Source organism: Prunus dulcis, chromosome 8 (genome assembly GCF_902201215.1).
Source record: "Prunus dulcis chromosome 8, ALMONDv2, whole genome shotgun sequence".
NCBI lineage: Eukaryota > Viridiplantae > Streptophyta > Magnoliopsida > Rosales > Rosaceae > Prunus > Prunus dulcis.
In genome coordinates, this window is record NC_047657.1 from 1,090,179 (window position 1) to 1,108,970 (window position 18,792).

General features: G+C 36.1%; 1 protein-coding gene across 1 annotated transcript; it reads right to left on the reverse strand.

Moving 5' to 3' along the window:
* Positions 1 to 7,580: 7,580 nt before the first annotated feature.
* LOC117636889 (casparian strip membrane protein 1-like) lies at positions 7,581 to 8,605 on the reverse strand. The gene is made up of 3 exons (XM_034371603.1): positions 8,316 to 8,605; positions 7,963 to 8,086; positions 7,581 to 7,796 (listed from the first exon to the last, which is right to left on the reverse strand). Exons 1-3 carry the CDS (start codon positions 8,603 to 8,605, stop codon positions 7,581 to 7,583), a joined length of 630 nt encoding a protein of 209 aa, XP_034227494.1.
* Positions 8,606 to 18,792: the final 10,187 nt, after the last annotated feature.

Here is an 18,792-nt window from a genome sequence, read left to right on the forward strand (position 1 = left end):
AAAATTAATCACTTGTTATTTTCTAATTAACAAAATAAATTTGTAAATCATCGGTATTTCATGTGAACTTAAAAAACGGGGTTTTGTGTAGTTGATGGAATTGGTCAAAATTAGAAAATGGTAGAATTGGAGTTTAAGTATAGTATGAGGGTATTTCCGGAAGTAGGAGATGGGATCATGGGAGGGACCACATAGATCAATACGTCAAGTCGTTCACGGCCTGACCAATGGTATTTCGTCACTTTCAAAGTCTCTTGTTGTGGGCTTGGTCCAATGGAGAACTTAGTCAACACGCTCATTGGCCTGCTAGGAAGGAAACCACCGCACACGGCTAATTCTTTTCATTATTAAATAATTGACCCTTGTTTTTGAGCTGACCACATACGAATTGGAGCCTATCTTCCACCTCCCACAATCCTAGCCCAAGTCAAGAACACAAATGTTTCATATTATGTGATTCGTTAAGAAAATAGAGAGTAAATTCCACACCAGAATTTTTGTTTTTGTTTTTGTTTTCTTCATCCTACATAAACATACATGAAAAATAGAGTTTTAGTGCGATTTAATAGGAACAGTATGTTAAAATACCATTCCTCGGATAAATAAGTCAAATCGAATAAATAAAAGAACACGGCAACTTCACTTAATTAAAAAATTGAAGTGAGGTGCCAATGAGGTTTAGTTCAGATAAAAGAACTTTGGCTTGCAGATCAGTGACCTTAAATTCAAATCTGTATGACACTATGTGATAATACATGTGTGAGATACTCCCCTCTCCCATGTAATTTAGACTAAAACTTGTATTTTAAAAAAAAAAAATGAGAAACCCCCTTTCAATATGAATGATTTTATTATTTTTTCAATCGGTGAGACTTTGTTATTGGATATATGAAGTCATGGCTTTGCCGTATCATGTTGGTTGTAACATGTTGCTTTTCTTGACAATATCAAGGACAAAAGTTCAAGCATAGATTGCATCGTTGCATTCTATGCTAATGCGTGCTTTGCTGTCCGTAATTATGTTTTAGTGATATACTAATACATGCTTTGGCGGAATCCATGTCAAAAAGAGCCATGCATGCTTGGAAAAAGAATAGATGCAATTTTATAATCTTCCTGACAATCACTTTGACTCTTTTGGAAGTAAACATTTAAACGTTGTGGTGCTAATAAAGAAGTATCCCTCACAACTAGACCTCCAAAGGCCGCATATACACAAATAGAACACCATTAAAATTAACAACAACAAAATTGATTAAGGAAATTCAAAGTTAAAGATAAAAGTAAAATCAAAGCCTTTCCACCAGTCGCCACCACATCCCCATCCCAGACGCCATCACCATCTCTCTCTCTCTCTCTCTCTCTCTCTCCGTGACCCAAAACACCACCCCTGACTAACCAAAGTCCCCTCCCTTACACAAAACCTCGAATTAGATATGCAGATGGACCAAAAAAATGGTTGCACTATTTGTGTTATTAAAAAGAAAAAGTGGAAATAAGTCTTTCTAAATGAAGGAAGTTGAGGTTTGTGAGAACCTGTTTTTTTTTTGTTTTTTTTGTTTTTTTTAATATATATATATATAAATTATTATTTTAAAGAAATATTCATACAACATATTAATTATTTATTAATATAAAATTTTCTTATTTAATATTTATTGTGAAGACTTATATGTTATTAAAAGTTGATATGGATCCAAATTTCTATTGAGGAATCGGATTTAATCCTTGAATTTATTGACTTTGATTCAAGTTCTTTGACTTTTATGTAGCATAGAATTAGATTTTTTTTAAATATTTTATGCTGTAATTTTTTATATTTTTATATTTTAAAATCATTTGTTGTTCCAATGTTGACCCTTATGACTTGAATCGGGTAATAGTCATTTATGTCATATTGCCTATTGCATAGGTATACATATATATGTTTTTTCATATTTTCAACAATGGGTAATAGTATTTTATGAACCTTTTTTTTATATGTAACATACAATTTTATTTTGTCTATATTTGTATCTGTCTTATAGGTTTATGTTCCTAACTTATAGGTAACATGATTTATCACTAAGTATTTTTCGTTGCTAATAATAATATTATTTACCTATATGTCAGGTACATAATTTAATGGGTGCTTGTACAATCGATTGGTATAATATGTTGGTCTTTACTTTTTATTGATTAAATTGTATTTTATCAATATTAGGAATATTATCAAGGAAAGAATTCAAAAGTTGAATTATGGAATTCAATTACAAGGAAATAATGCATTAAATTTAGATTTTCAATGTGTTTTCCTTATTAACCTTAAAGGGTAAAATCGACAAAAAAGAGAGTAATAAATGTCAAAGGACATGCATCTAAAACAAAAAACGCGAGGACTAAATCCAATGACAGCTAATCGTTTTGGACCGAGATCTAAGAAGCCCTAAATCTTAAGCCTAGTATGAGATTGTTCCTTTAGTTGAAAGATGATACCATTCTTGTTTTCCATGTGTAGAGACTTGGAATTGATTTTAATCAAATCATCATTGCCATGCCACCTTGCATGCTAGTAACAAGTGGTGTTGTAATATCATTGGCCAATGGGGGATGAGTCACATTATTCTCTTACTTTTCTATCTTATATTTTGGTGGTTTAAAATATTTTTTGGTTGCATATCCGTAGCTGCTCCTATGAGTATCAACCTTCCTTACTTCAATCATTCATTCTAATTCTTTAGAATAGAATTCTACCATGAAGTAGTATTTAAGAGAGAGAGAGAGAGAGAGAGAGAGAGAGAGAGAGAATAACTGCTTCGTTCTTGATCTGTTTATTAGTCTTTTCTTCTGCGAGCTCCTCTCACTCAGCCTTATCTTCTCTGTATATATGTTGTCAGGGTACGTGAGATTATGAAAAGAGACATCAATAAAAACCCAACTACGAGTCAAAACGCTTTATTAGCCAGAATCTTAGTCAATCAGGTTGATCTTCCTGGATTCTTCTCAAGTTTAGAGTTGCAATAAACTATAAAATGTATGCATTCATGCATGTACATACAGACACACACGCATACAAACATACACATAGATAACAAAAATTAAATATAGGTAATATTCGTAGATAAATAAGTCCCATATTGCATACGTATATCTGACAATGTATGGTTTTGGAATCTTTCAAATTGGTAGGAAATTGGTAAAGTAGACTGTAATAACTTCAGTATATGGTGTTATTTATGTCGGGGCACGTGAACAAATAAAAGAAGATTAGAAGAGTAGGGTCTTATTACCGATGAAAGAAGATTAGAAGAGTAAGTGAACAACCTCCTAAGTGTTCCAGCCACCAAATTTCATCCTTATATATGTGAATCAAGAATTAATTGCAGAAATTTCTTGGTTTTATCGTTTGGATTATCAGCTAAAATTAAAAAACGTCCTTCACATTTGTTATTAAATCTAGATTATCTTTACTAAATTTCATCTTTGCCGCAGGTTACTCTGGCTGCCCTCGGAGAGCTATTCCAAGCTGCGCGTGGCATAAGTATGTAATTTTTTGGTCATGTTTCTGACACTAAATGATAGGCTAGACTGCCTAGTAGATCTGAGAGTTAAGTTGTGTTTTGAAACATTTGCAGGTAATTGCAGCACAGTTAAAGATTAATTTTCATTGACACGCAAACCCGCATTTGGCTGAATTCCCTCTCAGATGAAATTGTTTAGTACACGCTATCCAGATAGATTGCATTTGGTGTTTGTCTTCTTGTCGCTAATGGGTACATGTACTTTTTATTATTATTAACTATTCTTCCCTTGGAGTTGCAGATAAGAACATCCCTTCAGGTTTTAGCCTTTCAACGGGAGAGTAACTCAGTAAGCTTACATATATTCTCTTGTCTTATCTTTTATGAATTGCTATAGATTTGATATATTCTCCAACTCCATGTAGATGTTAGAAAACAGAGAACTGCATTACCTTCTGTTAAGGCCCAAAAATCCAAGGGCTAGGCCTAGGTTAATTCTTAGCCCAGCATAAGTAATTAATCACAAAAGAGGCTCGATCGGGACGTAAGAGAAATTGGAGGATGCACCCACATAAGCCGTGGGCCATGCGCCAAGCCAGGCAAACATGCACCAACTTTATAAATTCACGCTCACCAACTTATCTGATGCTACTTGGCCCGACCATGGCTTATTATGGCACAATAAAATTCAAACACAAGCATGTTAAATAAACACGCGATGCCATATAAAGAACCCCTATTCTAATACCAAGTTGTTCTACAAGCTTAAGTGGGCCCAAGCCACTTTATTACCCGGGGCTTGCTGAGAAGGTTGTGGTATAGACGGGAACAAGCAATCACAAGGCCCATTGAGGGTTCGAGGAACGAAAGTTTTAATGCCACTTGGGAGCATTAAAACTCAAGCTTGTTCTTCAGGCCCAAACACATGGGTTAGTATGAGAGAGGAAGAAAATTAATCCAATGCCTTAGGAGAATATCTAGTCTGCTGCCCAAAAATAAAACAAATAGACTATTTCCAGTAGCTTGACGAAAACCCATTGAATACTGGAAATAGCATGTCAATAGCCCAATACCGTACTAAAGCCTAGCCCAACGTTTTGTAAAAATCTAGCATCGTGTTCCACCCTTGTCAGAACCCCAAAATGGTCAACGGGGAGCAATGGCAGGCCCTCATTCTAGCAGCCCCTTATCAGAAGTCACATAACAGGTCGAGATACAACAAATGCTCACATATAGTAAACCGGCACATTAATCGTTGTCTGACTTCACACAATGGGCTGGGAGATGTCGCAATCCCAACCCAGTATTGAACCGGTCCAAGTGCGAGCCTGAGAATATGCTTAGGAAGGGAAATATTAGAAATTGCTTGGATAATAAATGAAGTTTGGCATTGGAAGGATGTCTCAATCGGAGGTGCCACACATTATTTTGAACAGTCGCATGGTAGGTGGAAGAAGAGTGAAGATGCGAAGCGAGGTGGTGCGGATCGAAGTAATACAAGTTCCCATGCCTCTTGCCCAATCCAATCATCTTCTGCGTGCGCAAGTCCTGTATGTAACAAAAGGTAGGAAAAAAAACGAACAAAACAATGAAGAGACTGAGTAAGACGTGGTAGGAACAGAAGATTGACATTAAAGGAAGGAACACATAGAACATCAATAATGCGAAAAAGATCATCAAATTGTATAGTGTCTATTGAAGTTATTTGTGCTTTGTCCCCTGTGGGCAACCCAACTGATGGAAGAGAAGTGTGTGACAAAGTGGTAAAAAGATTAGGAGAGTGTGTAATATGATCAGTAGCGCCACTATCTATGATCCAGACATCCGGAAAATATGTTTTGGCATGAAAACTAAAGTAAGAAGAAGAATTCAGATATGCAAAATTTGCTTGTGTTGGATTAACATTCTCCTTACCAACGACATCCATTATTTGCTTACATTGGTCAAGGGAGAGGTGAGGCGCCATGGACTGAAGGTGGTGAGTTGGTGGTTTTGAGCCCTGGATGTAGTTATCGGTGAATTGTTGTCGATTTCTAGTTTGGTTGAACTGATTGGTCCTTCCTTGATGTGCACGACCGCTGCCATCGGATCGGGGTGGAGGTATACGTGGCTCCAGTGGCGGAGCTAGGATTCTTAGTATGGAGGGGCCAAAATTTCAAAATCACTTCTACTAGGTTTTTCATCTTCAACTGGGAGGGCCATCACTAATCTAATTGCAATAATTGTATTGCTATATCATATATTTTATAATGTATTACAAGAGATTAATAATTAAGTGGGGGGGCCATGGCCATGGCAGGCCTAGCTATAGCTCCGCCCCTGGGTGGCTCCCCACCATGCCACCTGTGTCCAGGAGCAAAACCTTTGTTGAGCAATTGCTCAATGAAATATGCTTGAAGAAGGCAAGATCCGATAAATTGGAAACACCACAAGTAGCTGCTATTATTGCTTTTGTTTTTTCTGCTTTATTAATCTCAGTTTGGAATTATGGATGTTTATTTTTATATGTGGGTTTTTGGTTGATTATTGTTATTATTGTTAGTCTGTGAGCTTGTGGAAAGTGATATGTGAACTTGAATTTGTAGTTTCAAGCCATGTGGATGACTTTTGCATATATATATAAAATATCTAACGTTTGCATCTATAAATATTATATGACTTTTGCTTGATATGATGTTGGGATGGTTTGGATCTTGTCTCACCATGAACAAAGAAAGGAAGAATAAAAGGGTAGAGGTCTTGTGGCTAATGGTTCGGCAATTGACAAACATACATTTTGTTTTTGCAAATTGTGATTGCAATTGCATGTTGTGTTTGCAATTACTTAGTGACGATTTGGCAATTTGCATAAGGGAAGTGTTCTTAAAATATAGGCAAGTTTTGGAAAAATTAATACCAATTTTTGGCCTTGGAATTATAATAAAAATAGTTGATAATTAAAATATTATCATTTCAAAGAAAAATTTAAAAATTTTGTCCCAGCCTGAGCATAAATCAAACACGGGATAGTATTATTTTCGTTATCCAACTTTTCAATCCGAAGTAGCACCAAATGTAGGTCAGTACTTAATCCAGCTTAGACCAAGCCAAGCCAATTCACGACAGTCCCAAGATTTAGTCCCATCTATAACAGTTCGTCGTACCAAACGACCCCTTATCGATATAGGATTTTCATTGTACATTATAATGGTGTCGGGCTCAAGGGTGGGCTTGCTCTTGGTGGTTGTGGCGGGTTAGGTTGAGGTGCTTGGCATTGTTGGGGATGAGGGTGGAGGGCTGTAGAGACATAAAGAGAGAGGAAGGAGGTGGTTGTGGGTTTTCATGTTTTATATTTCAATATTGAAATTTGAATGTTATATATATATATATATATATATATATATATATATATATATATAATTTTTTTCGAATTCGCCTAAAAAAATGAGTTCCATATAAGTGCCACATCATCATTTAATGGTTTCAACTTATTTTATTCTACATAAGAAGATTTGTAGATGTTCAATCCCAAGAAGCTACAACGATCTTAGAAACAATCACAAGGTCAGGTTTATGTGTTTGTCTAGATCTATTGGATTGCTAGGTCAATATACGAACTTCACTGTAAGATATGTCTAACCCTAATGGCGTCTGATGGAGTGATATATCTTAGCAAAGCAATGTTAGATCTTAATTAGTTTCGGAAGTGAAAATTTAAAACTGTTTTCAACTGCACAGAAAAAAAACAAAAAACAAAACACGATTTAGTTAACATTGACAACCGGGAACCTCCCATCTTAAGAAAACTCCCTAAAGTTGATTAAACTCAATTATTTATCCTAATTCTTAAGGATTTAGGCTAATGATTCTTAGGATATTGGAGTTTATTAAGTTGTATGTATATTTATACAATTTCTATTACATTTTAAAATTACTACAATCCCATTACACCTGAAAAGGGCTTTTCATTAAAGTAATGGACCGTCATATAATCGATTGATCCTCTTCCGCAAAATAACTCCACAATTTGAAGAAAGGCAACAAGATCATAGCCAAAAACAACATCAATATTACAGATTTAAACATGCGACCCCATTGAAGTTAAACTTTTCGGAGTGCAGAAGCAGACATCAGAATCAAGATTACAAAGATAACAACTGCGACGAAGGCTGAAACCACAGCCCCGCTGGATTGCTGGCAGAAATCACCAAATTGTTGGCAGATAGCAAGCCAATTTGCATCTGAATTGCCATTGTGAGCCAAGTAAACTATGGCAGCCGCAGAAGCAGCACAAGAAGTGTTCAACGTAAGCGCCAGCTATCACATAAATCAACGAATTTCCATGTCAACATATATATATATATATATATATATATATATATATATATCTCTCTCTCTCTCTCTCTCTCTCTTAAGGAATGTCCAAACAAAAGTACGTACACTTAGGGTTAGGGACTAATGTGTAAGAAATGAGGTAGCTTACAGTGTCAAAAATAAGCAAGAGAAGCCTTGGAGCAACTGCATGGGGACGAACAATGGTTACAATGGAGAAGGGTAGGGACAGGACTAGGTAGGCGCCCACTATCCCCATTCCTATGACGAAAAACCTGCATTTACATATCCAAATTTCAGAGTGTTTAATGTGTTCTATATTATAGTACATGCACAAATAGTGTAAGAAAGTTGGGGATACATAAATATGAGTTAAATTGATCAAATTTGGATTTTATGAAACCACACGTTATTTCAGACCATATTGCTAACAGAAGTGTTGTTCACAATGTGATACGTAAATATAGTTTGTAATAGAAAGATATTTAAGAGTGAGGGACGTACATGAAAGTAGGCAAGTCGTCATAACTAGCCTGGAATTGGAAGAACTGTGTGAAGAAAGGAAGAGTTTGCTCGCTAGACCCCATGGCAATGGCAGCGCCTAGAGCAGCCGCAGTAGCGCCAAGCCTGAGAATGAAGTCAAAAATGGAAATGCCCTTCTTCCATCCTCCCTTTTGATCATGCATGGGATGAGCTGCTTGTATCCTTACGTATGGCGTTTCTCCTTTAGCAACCGTCTTATTTCTTGACTCTGGAATGTTAATTGTGGTTGAATCACCGCTAGTGCTCTTCATTTTGGCTCAGAAAAAGGACTGTTTAAATTGGACTTAATGGAAGAGATGTGGAGAAGCTTTTGTGATTGAACTGTTGATGGGTTGGGTTTTTATATATAGAGTGGCAAATGTGGTTTCGTTTAGGAAGTCGAACTTAGAATTCTCAAGTAAGATATTTCTTTCCGTCTTGCTTTTCCTTTTAATAAAAAGGGAAGAGAAGTCGTTGATATCTTTTTCCTCCAGTCCTATAATTAATCACAAAGTGGAAAAGTGCGACAGGTAGATGTTAGCATGAAGTGGTTGCATTATAGAATCATGTCAAAACTACATAAATTAACACTTAATTATTGCATGCATTAATGTGTTTTTAATTTTTGATTCAGTTGACTCAACCACACCATTCTGCCGTTTCTTTTCCCTCTCTATGATTTAGGTATGCAATAATACGAAAAATGTTACATATATACACATAACACGTGAAATGATTTGAATTTGGGACATTTTCTAACATTGAAAGAGGTATCTAAGAGATTAGTGGGTAGTTGATTTTTATATTTGCGGTCAATGATTTAATACATTCATGCAATGACGGCCCCAAATTCATGTTAAGATGGACCCTTTAGTATATATATGAAAGAAATGCTTACGTGAATTAGGTTAGTTGGTTAAAACAATGTTTTTGTCCTTACACATTTGAGTTTGATCCTCCTCACGTACATTACATTAGTTTAGAATAGAGTAGTGATTTTCCCACTCCTCTTTTGTTTACTTACACTCTCTTTTGTTTAAAAAAAAAAAAAAAATTACTTTTTACTATAACAAAAAATGGAGTGTAAGTAGACAAAAGAGGAGCGGAAACATACAATTTCTAATAAAGAGAGTGTAAGTGGACAAAAGATGAGTGAGAAAATTAACTCCCTTTAGAATATCGTATTTTGAAAAGAAAAAAAAATCAATATAAATAAAATTACCAGAATGTAGAAAAATGAAACAATACTGTAATGAAACATAAAATGAAAGATTTTTCTCTGTTAATCCTTTGATATCATATATTTACAAATGAAGAGAGGAAGTAAGCACAGGAAATAAATATGAAAAAAGGATAGATTTTTCAATTACTCAAGAAACTTGAATTCTAATCAAGCCAAGGCATGATGAATTCGAGTGTGGTAGTTACTCCATATAAATTCTTTTATTTGACTTGAATGAAATAATATATATATTGAAATCTTTTTGAAGGAATCAGCCCATGATCCTAACTTTGAGCTTTCTTTACACAAAGGGTCTTGACCTAACTTGATAGGAGTGAACACACCTTGGCAGCTTGGATATCGTGGAATGCAAATTTACAAAACCTGGCTTATTTCCTGTTCAGAAAAACCAAGAATCTGGGTCAAATCCAAGCAAACCACGCTGACTAACATTGACTATTTTGATACTTGGAATAAAGTTTCATTCCTATTAGAGCAAGTCCAGCAGCAGGTTTTGGACTCGGGCTGGGTGGGGTTTGGGGCAAAAAACGATTCCAGCAGCAAAAGTCCAGCCCGGGCAACTGTGTAATCCTCATATATTTTCTTCTCCTTCTACTATTATTCACTTTCTCCTCAAATTTTTTTCACTTTCTATTCAATATTTTTTCACTTTGAAGTTGTAATTTTTTTTCTAGCATATTATGGGTTCTTCTAATGAAAATGGAGGGGCATGGAGCATGATGGAAGATGTTAGCTTGTGTGAGGCTTGGGTCCAAGTTAGTCATTGTCCAGTAACGGGCAATGAGATTAAATTTTCTCATATGTGGAAAAAAAATTCATCAAGCATTTTGTGAAAGGGCAATTGGTTCTACACGTACAGAAATGGCATTATCCAGTAGGTGGAAAGTTCTTAATAAAGAGTTGGGGAAATGGAGAAATGCTTTAGCAAAAGCGATTGACAACCAACTAAGCGGAGAAAATCTTAGCAATGAGGTAAATTATTTGTCATTTTTCTTCTATTAATTTCTATGTCATATTAATTTTTATTTAAATGTTTCTTGCAATTTATATATTTTGTTAATATGTCTCTATTTTTTGTTAATACATGTTGCATTTTTTTTATTATTTCTTTAATTTCCATTAGTTTTTTTTTGTACATGTTGCATTGCCAATATTTTAAAAATTCTCTTGTATTTCCATTTCATTTTTTTTTTATAGATTATACAAGCACAAATGTGGTTTGGTGCTACCGGCCAAGGGAAAAAAAGTTTCAACCATACCCATTGTTGGGAGGTGGTGAAGACTTGTAAGAGATTCCAAATTATTCCAACCGGTCCGACGGTAGTCTTGAACGAGACTCCACTTCATGAGACGCCGGCATCGGATTCACCTATGGATTCTCCGATGAGTACCGACTCACCCATTGAAAATATTCCAAGGCCTATTGGGAGGAAGGCGGCGAAGGCGAAGAGAGGGAGTAATTCTAGCAAGAATGCATCTCAATTTTTGGAGGAACTTTCAAAGCACCAAGCCATGAGAATTGAAATGGACTTGAAACAACAAGAGCACGATATGGCAGTTCAAGCAGAATATGCAAAAGAAAGGGAGTATGCACGCAAAGAAAGGGAGTATGCACGCGAACAAAACATTGAAAAAAAAGATCGGGAAACCATGGCCATGGATACAAGCCATATGTCTCCCGAAACAAAACAATTTTGGAAGCTAGAACGAAGGGATGTTATGAGACGAAGACTTTTTCGTGACGATGGACCTAGCAACACCGATTGGTTAAATGATGGAAACCATTAAAATAGTTTGTTTGCCTTTAATGTCTTAGTTTACTTGCCTTTGATTTCATTGTATTTTTTTTTTGTTTAATTCATGTACCTTTGATTTCATTGTATTTTTTGTTTTGTTTAATTCATGTATTTTATTTTATTAGTTGTATTGCTTTTCTTTTAGTCAATAAAGAAAATATTCAACAAAAATCCTTTTTATTCAAAACATTCCATACATAAAAAACAAACCACAACCAAAGCATAAAAAATAAAACAAACCACAACCAAAGCATAAAAAATAAAACAAACCACAACCAAAGCATAAAAAAAAACAACCCACAACCAAAGCATAATAAAATAAAACAAACCACAACCAAAGCATAAAAAATAAACAACCCACAACCAAAGCATAATAAAATAAAAACAACTTCTTCACTTCACTTTATTCACCTTCATTTCCTTCATTGCCTTTCACCGCCCATAAATGCTCCATCAAGTCAACTTGACGGTGTTCATGAATATAGGACGATTGCATCTCCGTGTAGCGATCAATCATACGGGGCATGAAACTACCGCCTCTAACCAACGGTTCATGCTGCATTGCTTCTCCATTTGGCCCCACTGGTTTTTCATAAATTCGTGTTAGGGCCGTGTCCATGGGATTTGGTTCATACACGTCATCAGCATCGTAATCATATTCATCTTCCACAATCATGTTGTGGAGGATGATACAAGTCATCATTATACTCCTAAGCACCTCCCCGTCAAATAGACGTGCCGCGCCCCTGATAATAGCCCACCTAGCTTGGAGGATACCAAAACACCTCTCAACATCTTTTCTGTCCCCCTCTTGATAGCGAGCAAAAAATTTTTGCTTATGGGATCGGGGATGTGGAATTGTTTTCACAAATGTTGTCCACCTCGGGTATATGCCATCAGCTAGATAATACCTGGTCTGGTAGATGGTATTGTTAATTTCATATGTGATATTTGGGGCTTCACCTCTCAAAACATCATTGAACACCGGGATTGACCTAGGACATTCAAATCGTTTTGAGATCCGGCAACTCCGAAGAAGGCGTGCCAAACCCATGTATCAAAACCAGCAACTGCTTCCAGGATGATACTTTTCTGCCCTTTTCTGTTTCCGTAGTCCCCTTGCCAAGCTGTTGGACAATTTTTCCACTGCCGGTGCATGCAGTCAATGCTACCAATCATGCCAGGGAATCCTCGAGACTCAGCTTTTTGGAGAAGCCTTTGCAGGTCCCTGGGCTTAGGTCTGCGGAGGTAGTCTCTGGTGTACAGAGTTTCCACTGCATCACAAAATCGCACCAAGCTCTCCAAAACAGTGGACTTCCCCATCCAAGCAATCTCATCCACCTGATCAGCAGATGACCCATACGCCAACATTCGTATCACAGCTGTGAACTTCTGCTCTGGAAGAAGTCCCAAATTTCCAACACAATTTCTCTTTTGAACAAAATATTCATCATAATTGCAAATATCATGCATGATTTTTTTTGAACAAATGAGGTTGCATTCTATATCTCCCTCGAAAATGAACATCAGAGTACAGAGATTGTGGGATAAAATAATCTTCCATAAGATTCTTACCCCGAGAATGTCTATGTCTGTCCACATTTGGGCGACGGCCTTCTCGTGAACTACGGCAACCCTGGTTTTCTTCCTCCAGCAAAGCAACTGCTATGCCAAGTTGCTCATCTAGTTCTCTCTGCGCCCTTTTGCTTGCAGCTCGTCTACGCATTCTCTCTCTAGTTTCTCTCTCTTGCCTCTCCAAAATCTCTTCCATGTCTGCCATTGAGAATGGAGAATGAAATCTAAAATTTGAGAAATGGAAATGTAGAGAAGAATTGGTGTGGGAGGTATGAGCTGAACCTCTGATTTTATAGAAAAATGTACACATATAGATATGACACGCGGCGCAATCTTAGAGGGTGAAAATCTTATCTGAAATTTGAAATTAAAATGAAATTTCAAATTTCAAATTTATCTAAAATTTGAATTCCGAAATGTATCTGAAATTTGACATTTTGAATTTATCTGAAATTTGAATTTTGAAATGTATCTGAAATTTGAAATTTATCTGAAATTTATCTGAAATTTGAAACCGAAAATCTTATCCGATATGAATAGTATTGACACGGAGGAACCCAAAAATCTTATCCGAAAATATTATCCAAATTAATTATTTAAGTAAACAAAATTGTGAAAAAAACAAAAAAATGAATAGTAATTGCCATGGCAAGCCCCTAACTGCTGGAAACACATTTTGTTGGAGGGCACTAGGGCAGCCACTATTCACGTGAATAGTGGCTGCCCTAGGGCTAATCTTGCCATGGCAAGGGGCAACTGGTGGAGTTGCTCTTATGTTTCAACTCATTGGGTCAAAACTCATGAAAGGTATTCAGCCAACCTTAAAGAAATTTAAACCACGTCAGGTCCAATCAATTAAAAAACTCATGAAACTACAATTTGGCCCATGATGAATTCAAGCCCAACCAATGTCAAAGATGACTGAAATAAATAAGGTATGTATGTTGTTTTTGTGTGTGTCAGAATGTCCAATACCACCAGATGTGAACGCCATCCATGGGAAAAATGTTGCGTCCCGAAATTTGCAACGACTCTACAAACCTTAGAAAGAAGAACCTTTCCATTTCCGGAGATTTCCACCACACCAAGCTCCATTGATGCACGACATCATTTGATGATGCGGAGGCAAGGGAGACTTCATTTGCCTTCATCGTTGCTCTCCCACCGCAGCCTAGTTAGTAGCTCGATCTTTTTCTGCAGAATAAATCTATTATTCTGCTGCATTGCATGGTGAAAAACAATTCAGTCTATATAATATTTATGAGAAATTGCATGCCACCTTACATGAAAGCTTTCATTATTTATATGCGAGAAAAAAGATGTCGGAGAACAAATATTATTTACGTCACTTGCAAGTAGTAATATGCATTGAAACATTGGAACTACAAATAACATTAATACGCTTCGGTAAGTAATTAATCCATCCTAAGAGAAATAGAAACACTATGGAACTTATTTTATGGCAAAATAACAAGTAAAGAGAATCTAACATGAAAGATCTTGATGAAGCCATTTTGTTTAGGTAAACTCTGCTCTTTTCTTGGATCTCTTTCCTAGAGAAATGCATCTGTGGATTTTCTTGGTTGCACGGTAGATTTAATTCTAGATTTTTTTGTTCTTCAAAATAAACTGTGCAATTTTATGTATCGAAAAGAACAGATTATGTGTGCAAATCGATAGTTGGCTTTGTGTTTTTGGCATTCTTTGTAACTAATCAAGAGAGATTTCACACATTGGATTTTCTCCTCTCGCTTTTGTAGAAAGAGAAATTCAAATTTACTTATACTTCTCACTCACCCAACATTGAATGTACACAAGAAGAGACAACGAAACACCAAAAATCGTCAGTGGTTCACCTCTTAAAAAAGGCCACGGACTCTAGTCCACCACATCCCAAACCTAAACAAAAACACCTCATATCAATCTTATAATTGTAACAGCCTCTAACAAATCGTAGGAATACAAGGTTATTGCTCAATACATAATGACAGTTTTTTTACCGTCCACATCATCACACTGTTGGATCACTTGAAATTGTCCAGACGAACAAAGTTCATCCACTAAAAATGAAACAATTTTCGGTTTTGTTAATTTTTTGGGGTTAATTTCAATTTAGTATCTTGAACTTTTATCTTTAAAGCACATTTTGCCATGCTCTCTAAATTTTAAGGATTACATACCCTAATCTTTTCAATTTTGTGCAATTTGGTTTCGGTGTTAACTTTATCTTTAAAAATTCCGTTAATTGCTTATGTGACAAGCCTGGGTCCCACTTATTCACTTCTTTTAATTTCAATTGAAGGGTAGTTGGGTATTTTGTTAAAAAATAGTTTGGTATTAATGCGTGTAATGTGTTCTTCATGAGCTGGAAGACACCAATTATCCTAAAATACTCTTCAACTGACATCGAAATAAGCGAATAGGTGAGAACCATGCATGCCATGAAAGGCAATTAACCAAAATTTTGATGTCAAAGTTAACCCCAAAACCAGATTGCAAAATTAAAAAGCTTAGGATATGTAATCGCTAAAATTGAGAGTGAAAAGATAAACATGCCTTAAGGGTAAGAGTTCATGATACTAAATCAAAATTAACCCTAATTTTTTGTATGGGTGATTCTTGAAGGACATAAAAAATGTCTGAAAATTTTCTCTAAAAAAATATGGATGTGCACGTATGAAATTATTTATAACTCTACTTTGCAACAAAATTCCAAAAATATAAAAATTGTAATTAATTAAAATGAAAGTCAAGTGTAATACTAGAGTCCTAAGAACTGTTATTTGCATTGTTAAAAATAAGTAGTAAAAAAAAGACCAGAAAAATTAATAGGAGTGATCGTAACATATATTTCTGGCAAATCATCAATTCCATTTTTGAGAACTCCATGTTATACCCTAACGAGGAAGCACTATTTTCTGCTTCATCTTTGTCTTTATCTTGAGACACCCAAAAACCTTCAACATCATCTCCATAGAAATCAAAATGTAAAGCCATTACAGATCGATATATGTCATTTTGGTAATGTGTAAAACAATTACGATCTCTTAGACTGCAGGAGTTTAAGAGATATTGTGGTCATTCACCGTTGAATATTAATCCAATGGTTCAAAAAAGTTTCTTAAAAAAAATGTAAGAGTGAGTGAACTAGGTTTTGGGTCATTTTTTGATCGATGAAGAGGAAGGGTCTAGAAGGGTGTTTTTGAAAAAATCATGGGCTTTTAATCTGCGGGCGTGACTAGGTTTGCACAGATCTTATCCGGTTTTGGTTTCTACCAACCCCTTGAACGCGTGTTGTATATTAACTACCCGTCTAGAAAAGAAACTCTCCTCAAAGGATTAGCATATCTATGCATGTGGTCAAAGTCAATGTACGAAGGGAAATAAGAAAGATAGTTATGGGATGAAAAATAATGTGCCAACCATGGCAACATAAAAGGAAATGCCAAGGATCCGCTAGTGCAGTGGTATGGAGTATTTATTTCTTCAGGTAAGGTTTTGGGTTCGAGTCCTAGTATCCGTATAATGTGTGTGAGTTTAATATGCTATCGCCCCTCTCAATAGGAAAGGTCCTTAAAAAATTAAAAAAAAAAAAGGAAAAATAATTCCACTAAAAGTCGAGAATTTAAGAAGAAAAATTGACAATTCCCTTGTTTAGCAACTTAAGCACATAATTTATTAAATGAGGAAAACATAAATCTAAATATTAAAATATTCAATTGCCAAAAATTGAAATGATAGAATCTATTCCGTTATTTTAAAATTCTATGCAATTTTCAATCCCTTCATTCAAAAGGAAGAGAAAAGAAAAGTAACACCTATTGAAATTGACAATGCAATACAAATGTGATAAAGACCGACTCCAAGACCATAACACATGTATATCCAACCAAGCCGACACTCTCGTCGCAAACACAGACATAGATATCAAGCATTAGAGTTTTATCCATGGCATCAATTTCAATATATACATACATGTATATTTCTCTGCTCGTTCATCGAATCATCTTCGTGTCCGATAAAACCAACCCACAGGTGATAAATCAATAATTAAAAATTAATGTATGATCCAATAATCCCAAAATCAAAATGAGATTTGTATTATTTTTATTATATGAAAAAAAAAAACAGAAAAAAGAAGACAAATTAGGTGTAGGGGCACATGAGAAACCAGGTTACCGCCTCCAGTCGTTGGAGCAGCAAGGTCTTGAATTGCCTGATACCACGGTCGCTGGAGCTGAGATCCAATTGGTGTATCATTATGCATTTTTTATTCTATGATTTCTCTTTCTATAAAAACAACATTTTCACAAACACATTGCATTCATTCAAACGGACAGTCATTAAGAATTAATTAACTAATCAACTCAAAATTTTGAGAAAAACAATTAATTAATATATTAGTAATTGAATGCTATTGATTGATTTGTAGATGAGAGAGACGTAGACGCGAGGACGCTCTGTGTCGATCTCGTTCGCGACGAGGAGAATGGGAGCGATGGATGCGAGGGTTGAGGGGACGACCTCATTGTGGAAAACCTCCGTAGAGAAGGAGCACGACGATTAGAAAAGCCTTGATGATGCGGTAGAGGCACAATGAGGCGACCTCATTGTCCTCACCGGAATCCTAGATCGTCAGAGACGTTGATCTAAATATTTTCCCGGCGACAATTAATCGGCACAGCGTTTGAAGCTCTGCGGTGTGTTCTCTTTCTCCGAGAGTACGTCTTGAGGGAGCTGAAAGCGAGGGGCTTTGCTAAACTACGAAGGGTATATGTGACCTAAATAAAGGTAAGAAATCGAAGTTATTTTGTGTAGCCTCTAGAATTTTCCACGAGTTCAAAACTTTCATACCAAAAACAAAACCAACCACAAACTCCCTTCTGCCGCTGCATCTCGAAACCCTAAATTCCCTTTTCCCTCAATTCCAATAGCAAAGTTCCTATCATCTGATATCATGGCTGATTGGAATATATCTAATCATTCCTCAGCCGTTGTGCTCAACCCTAGTCGAGATGTTCAGTGCCATGACCACGCCTTGCCGACGGCTTTATGCCAAGAGACGGTAGCCACGTTTTCTTGGGATCAATTCGATTTGCTAATATCAAAATTGGAGGAGCTTTGCAACACCCCTTCCGCCACTGCTGAGCTCATCCCTTGCCGAGATGTTCAGGACCATGCCTTTCTCCCGTCGAAGTTATCGGAGATCCAGAAATCTCTGGTCGATTGGAAGAAATCAACAATGGAGGAGTTTCGCCTAATACGCTCCAGTAGTACTAGCCCCACTCCATCCGAAACGATGGTGATTGACGGCAGTCCCCAACCACCCAAGGTCTGTGCATGGCTTAGTGGATTTCATTAATTTTTGTTTCTCAGTAAAATTGTTGATGTTCTTCAGTAGCATTGTTGTTTTCAGTTCACCTGTGTTACAAATTCTTAATAAATGTCAATGGGTTTATAGATTTCACCCGTGAGGGAGCTTACGTACCCTCCTCTAATATCAGATAACGTTGTTGGTGATTTTCCCTTAGATTTCCATGATTTCCATTGATGATTTATTTATTCTGTGAATTGAACTTTGTATATGTAATTATCCTGTATCAATTACTCTACACTCCCATTCGCAGTTTGTACGAAATTAGTGAAGTTTATTTATAGATACTGGGATTTTTACTGTTTTGTTTGTATTTATTCGTATGTATACGTATATATGTGCTCACTAAAGTAGATGATGTAGCTTTAACCTTGCTTTATTCATTAATTCTCTCTAGGTAGGTTGGTGTTTGAAAAGATTAATTTGACGTGTTCTATTTATCTCTTTTCTCTGTCCAGCTTGCCTATGGAT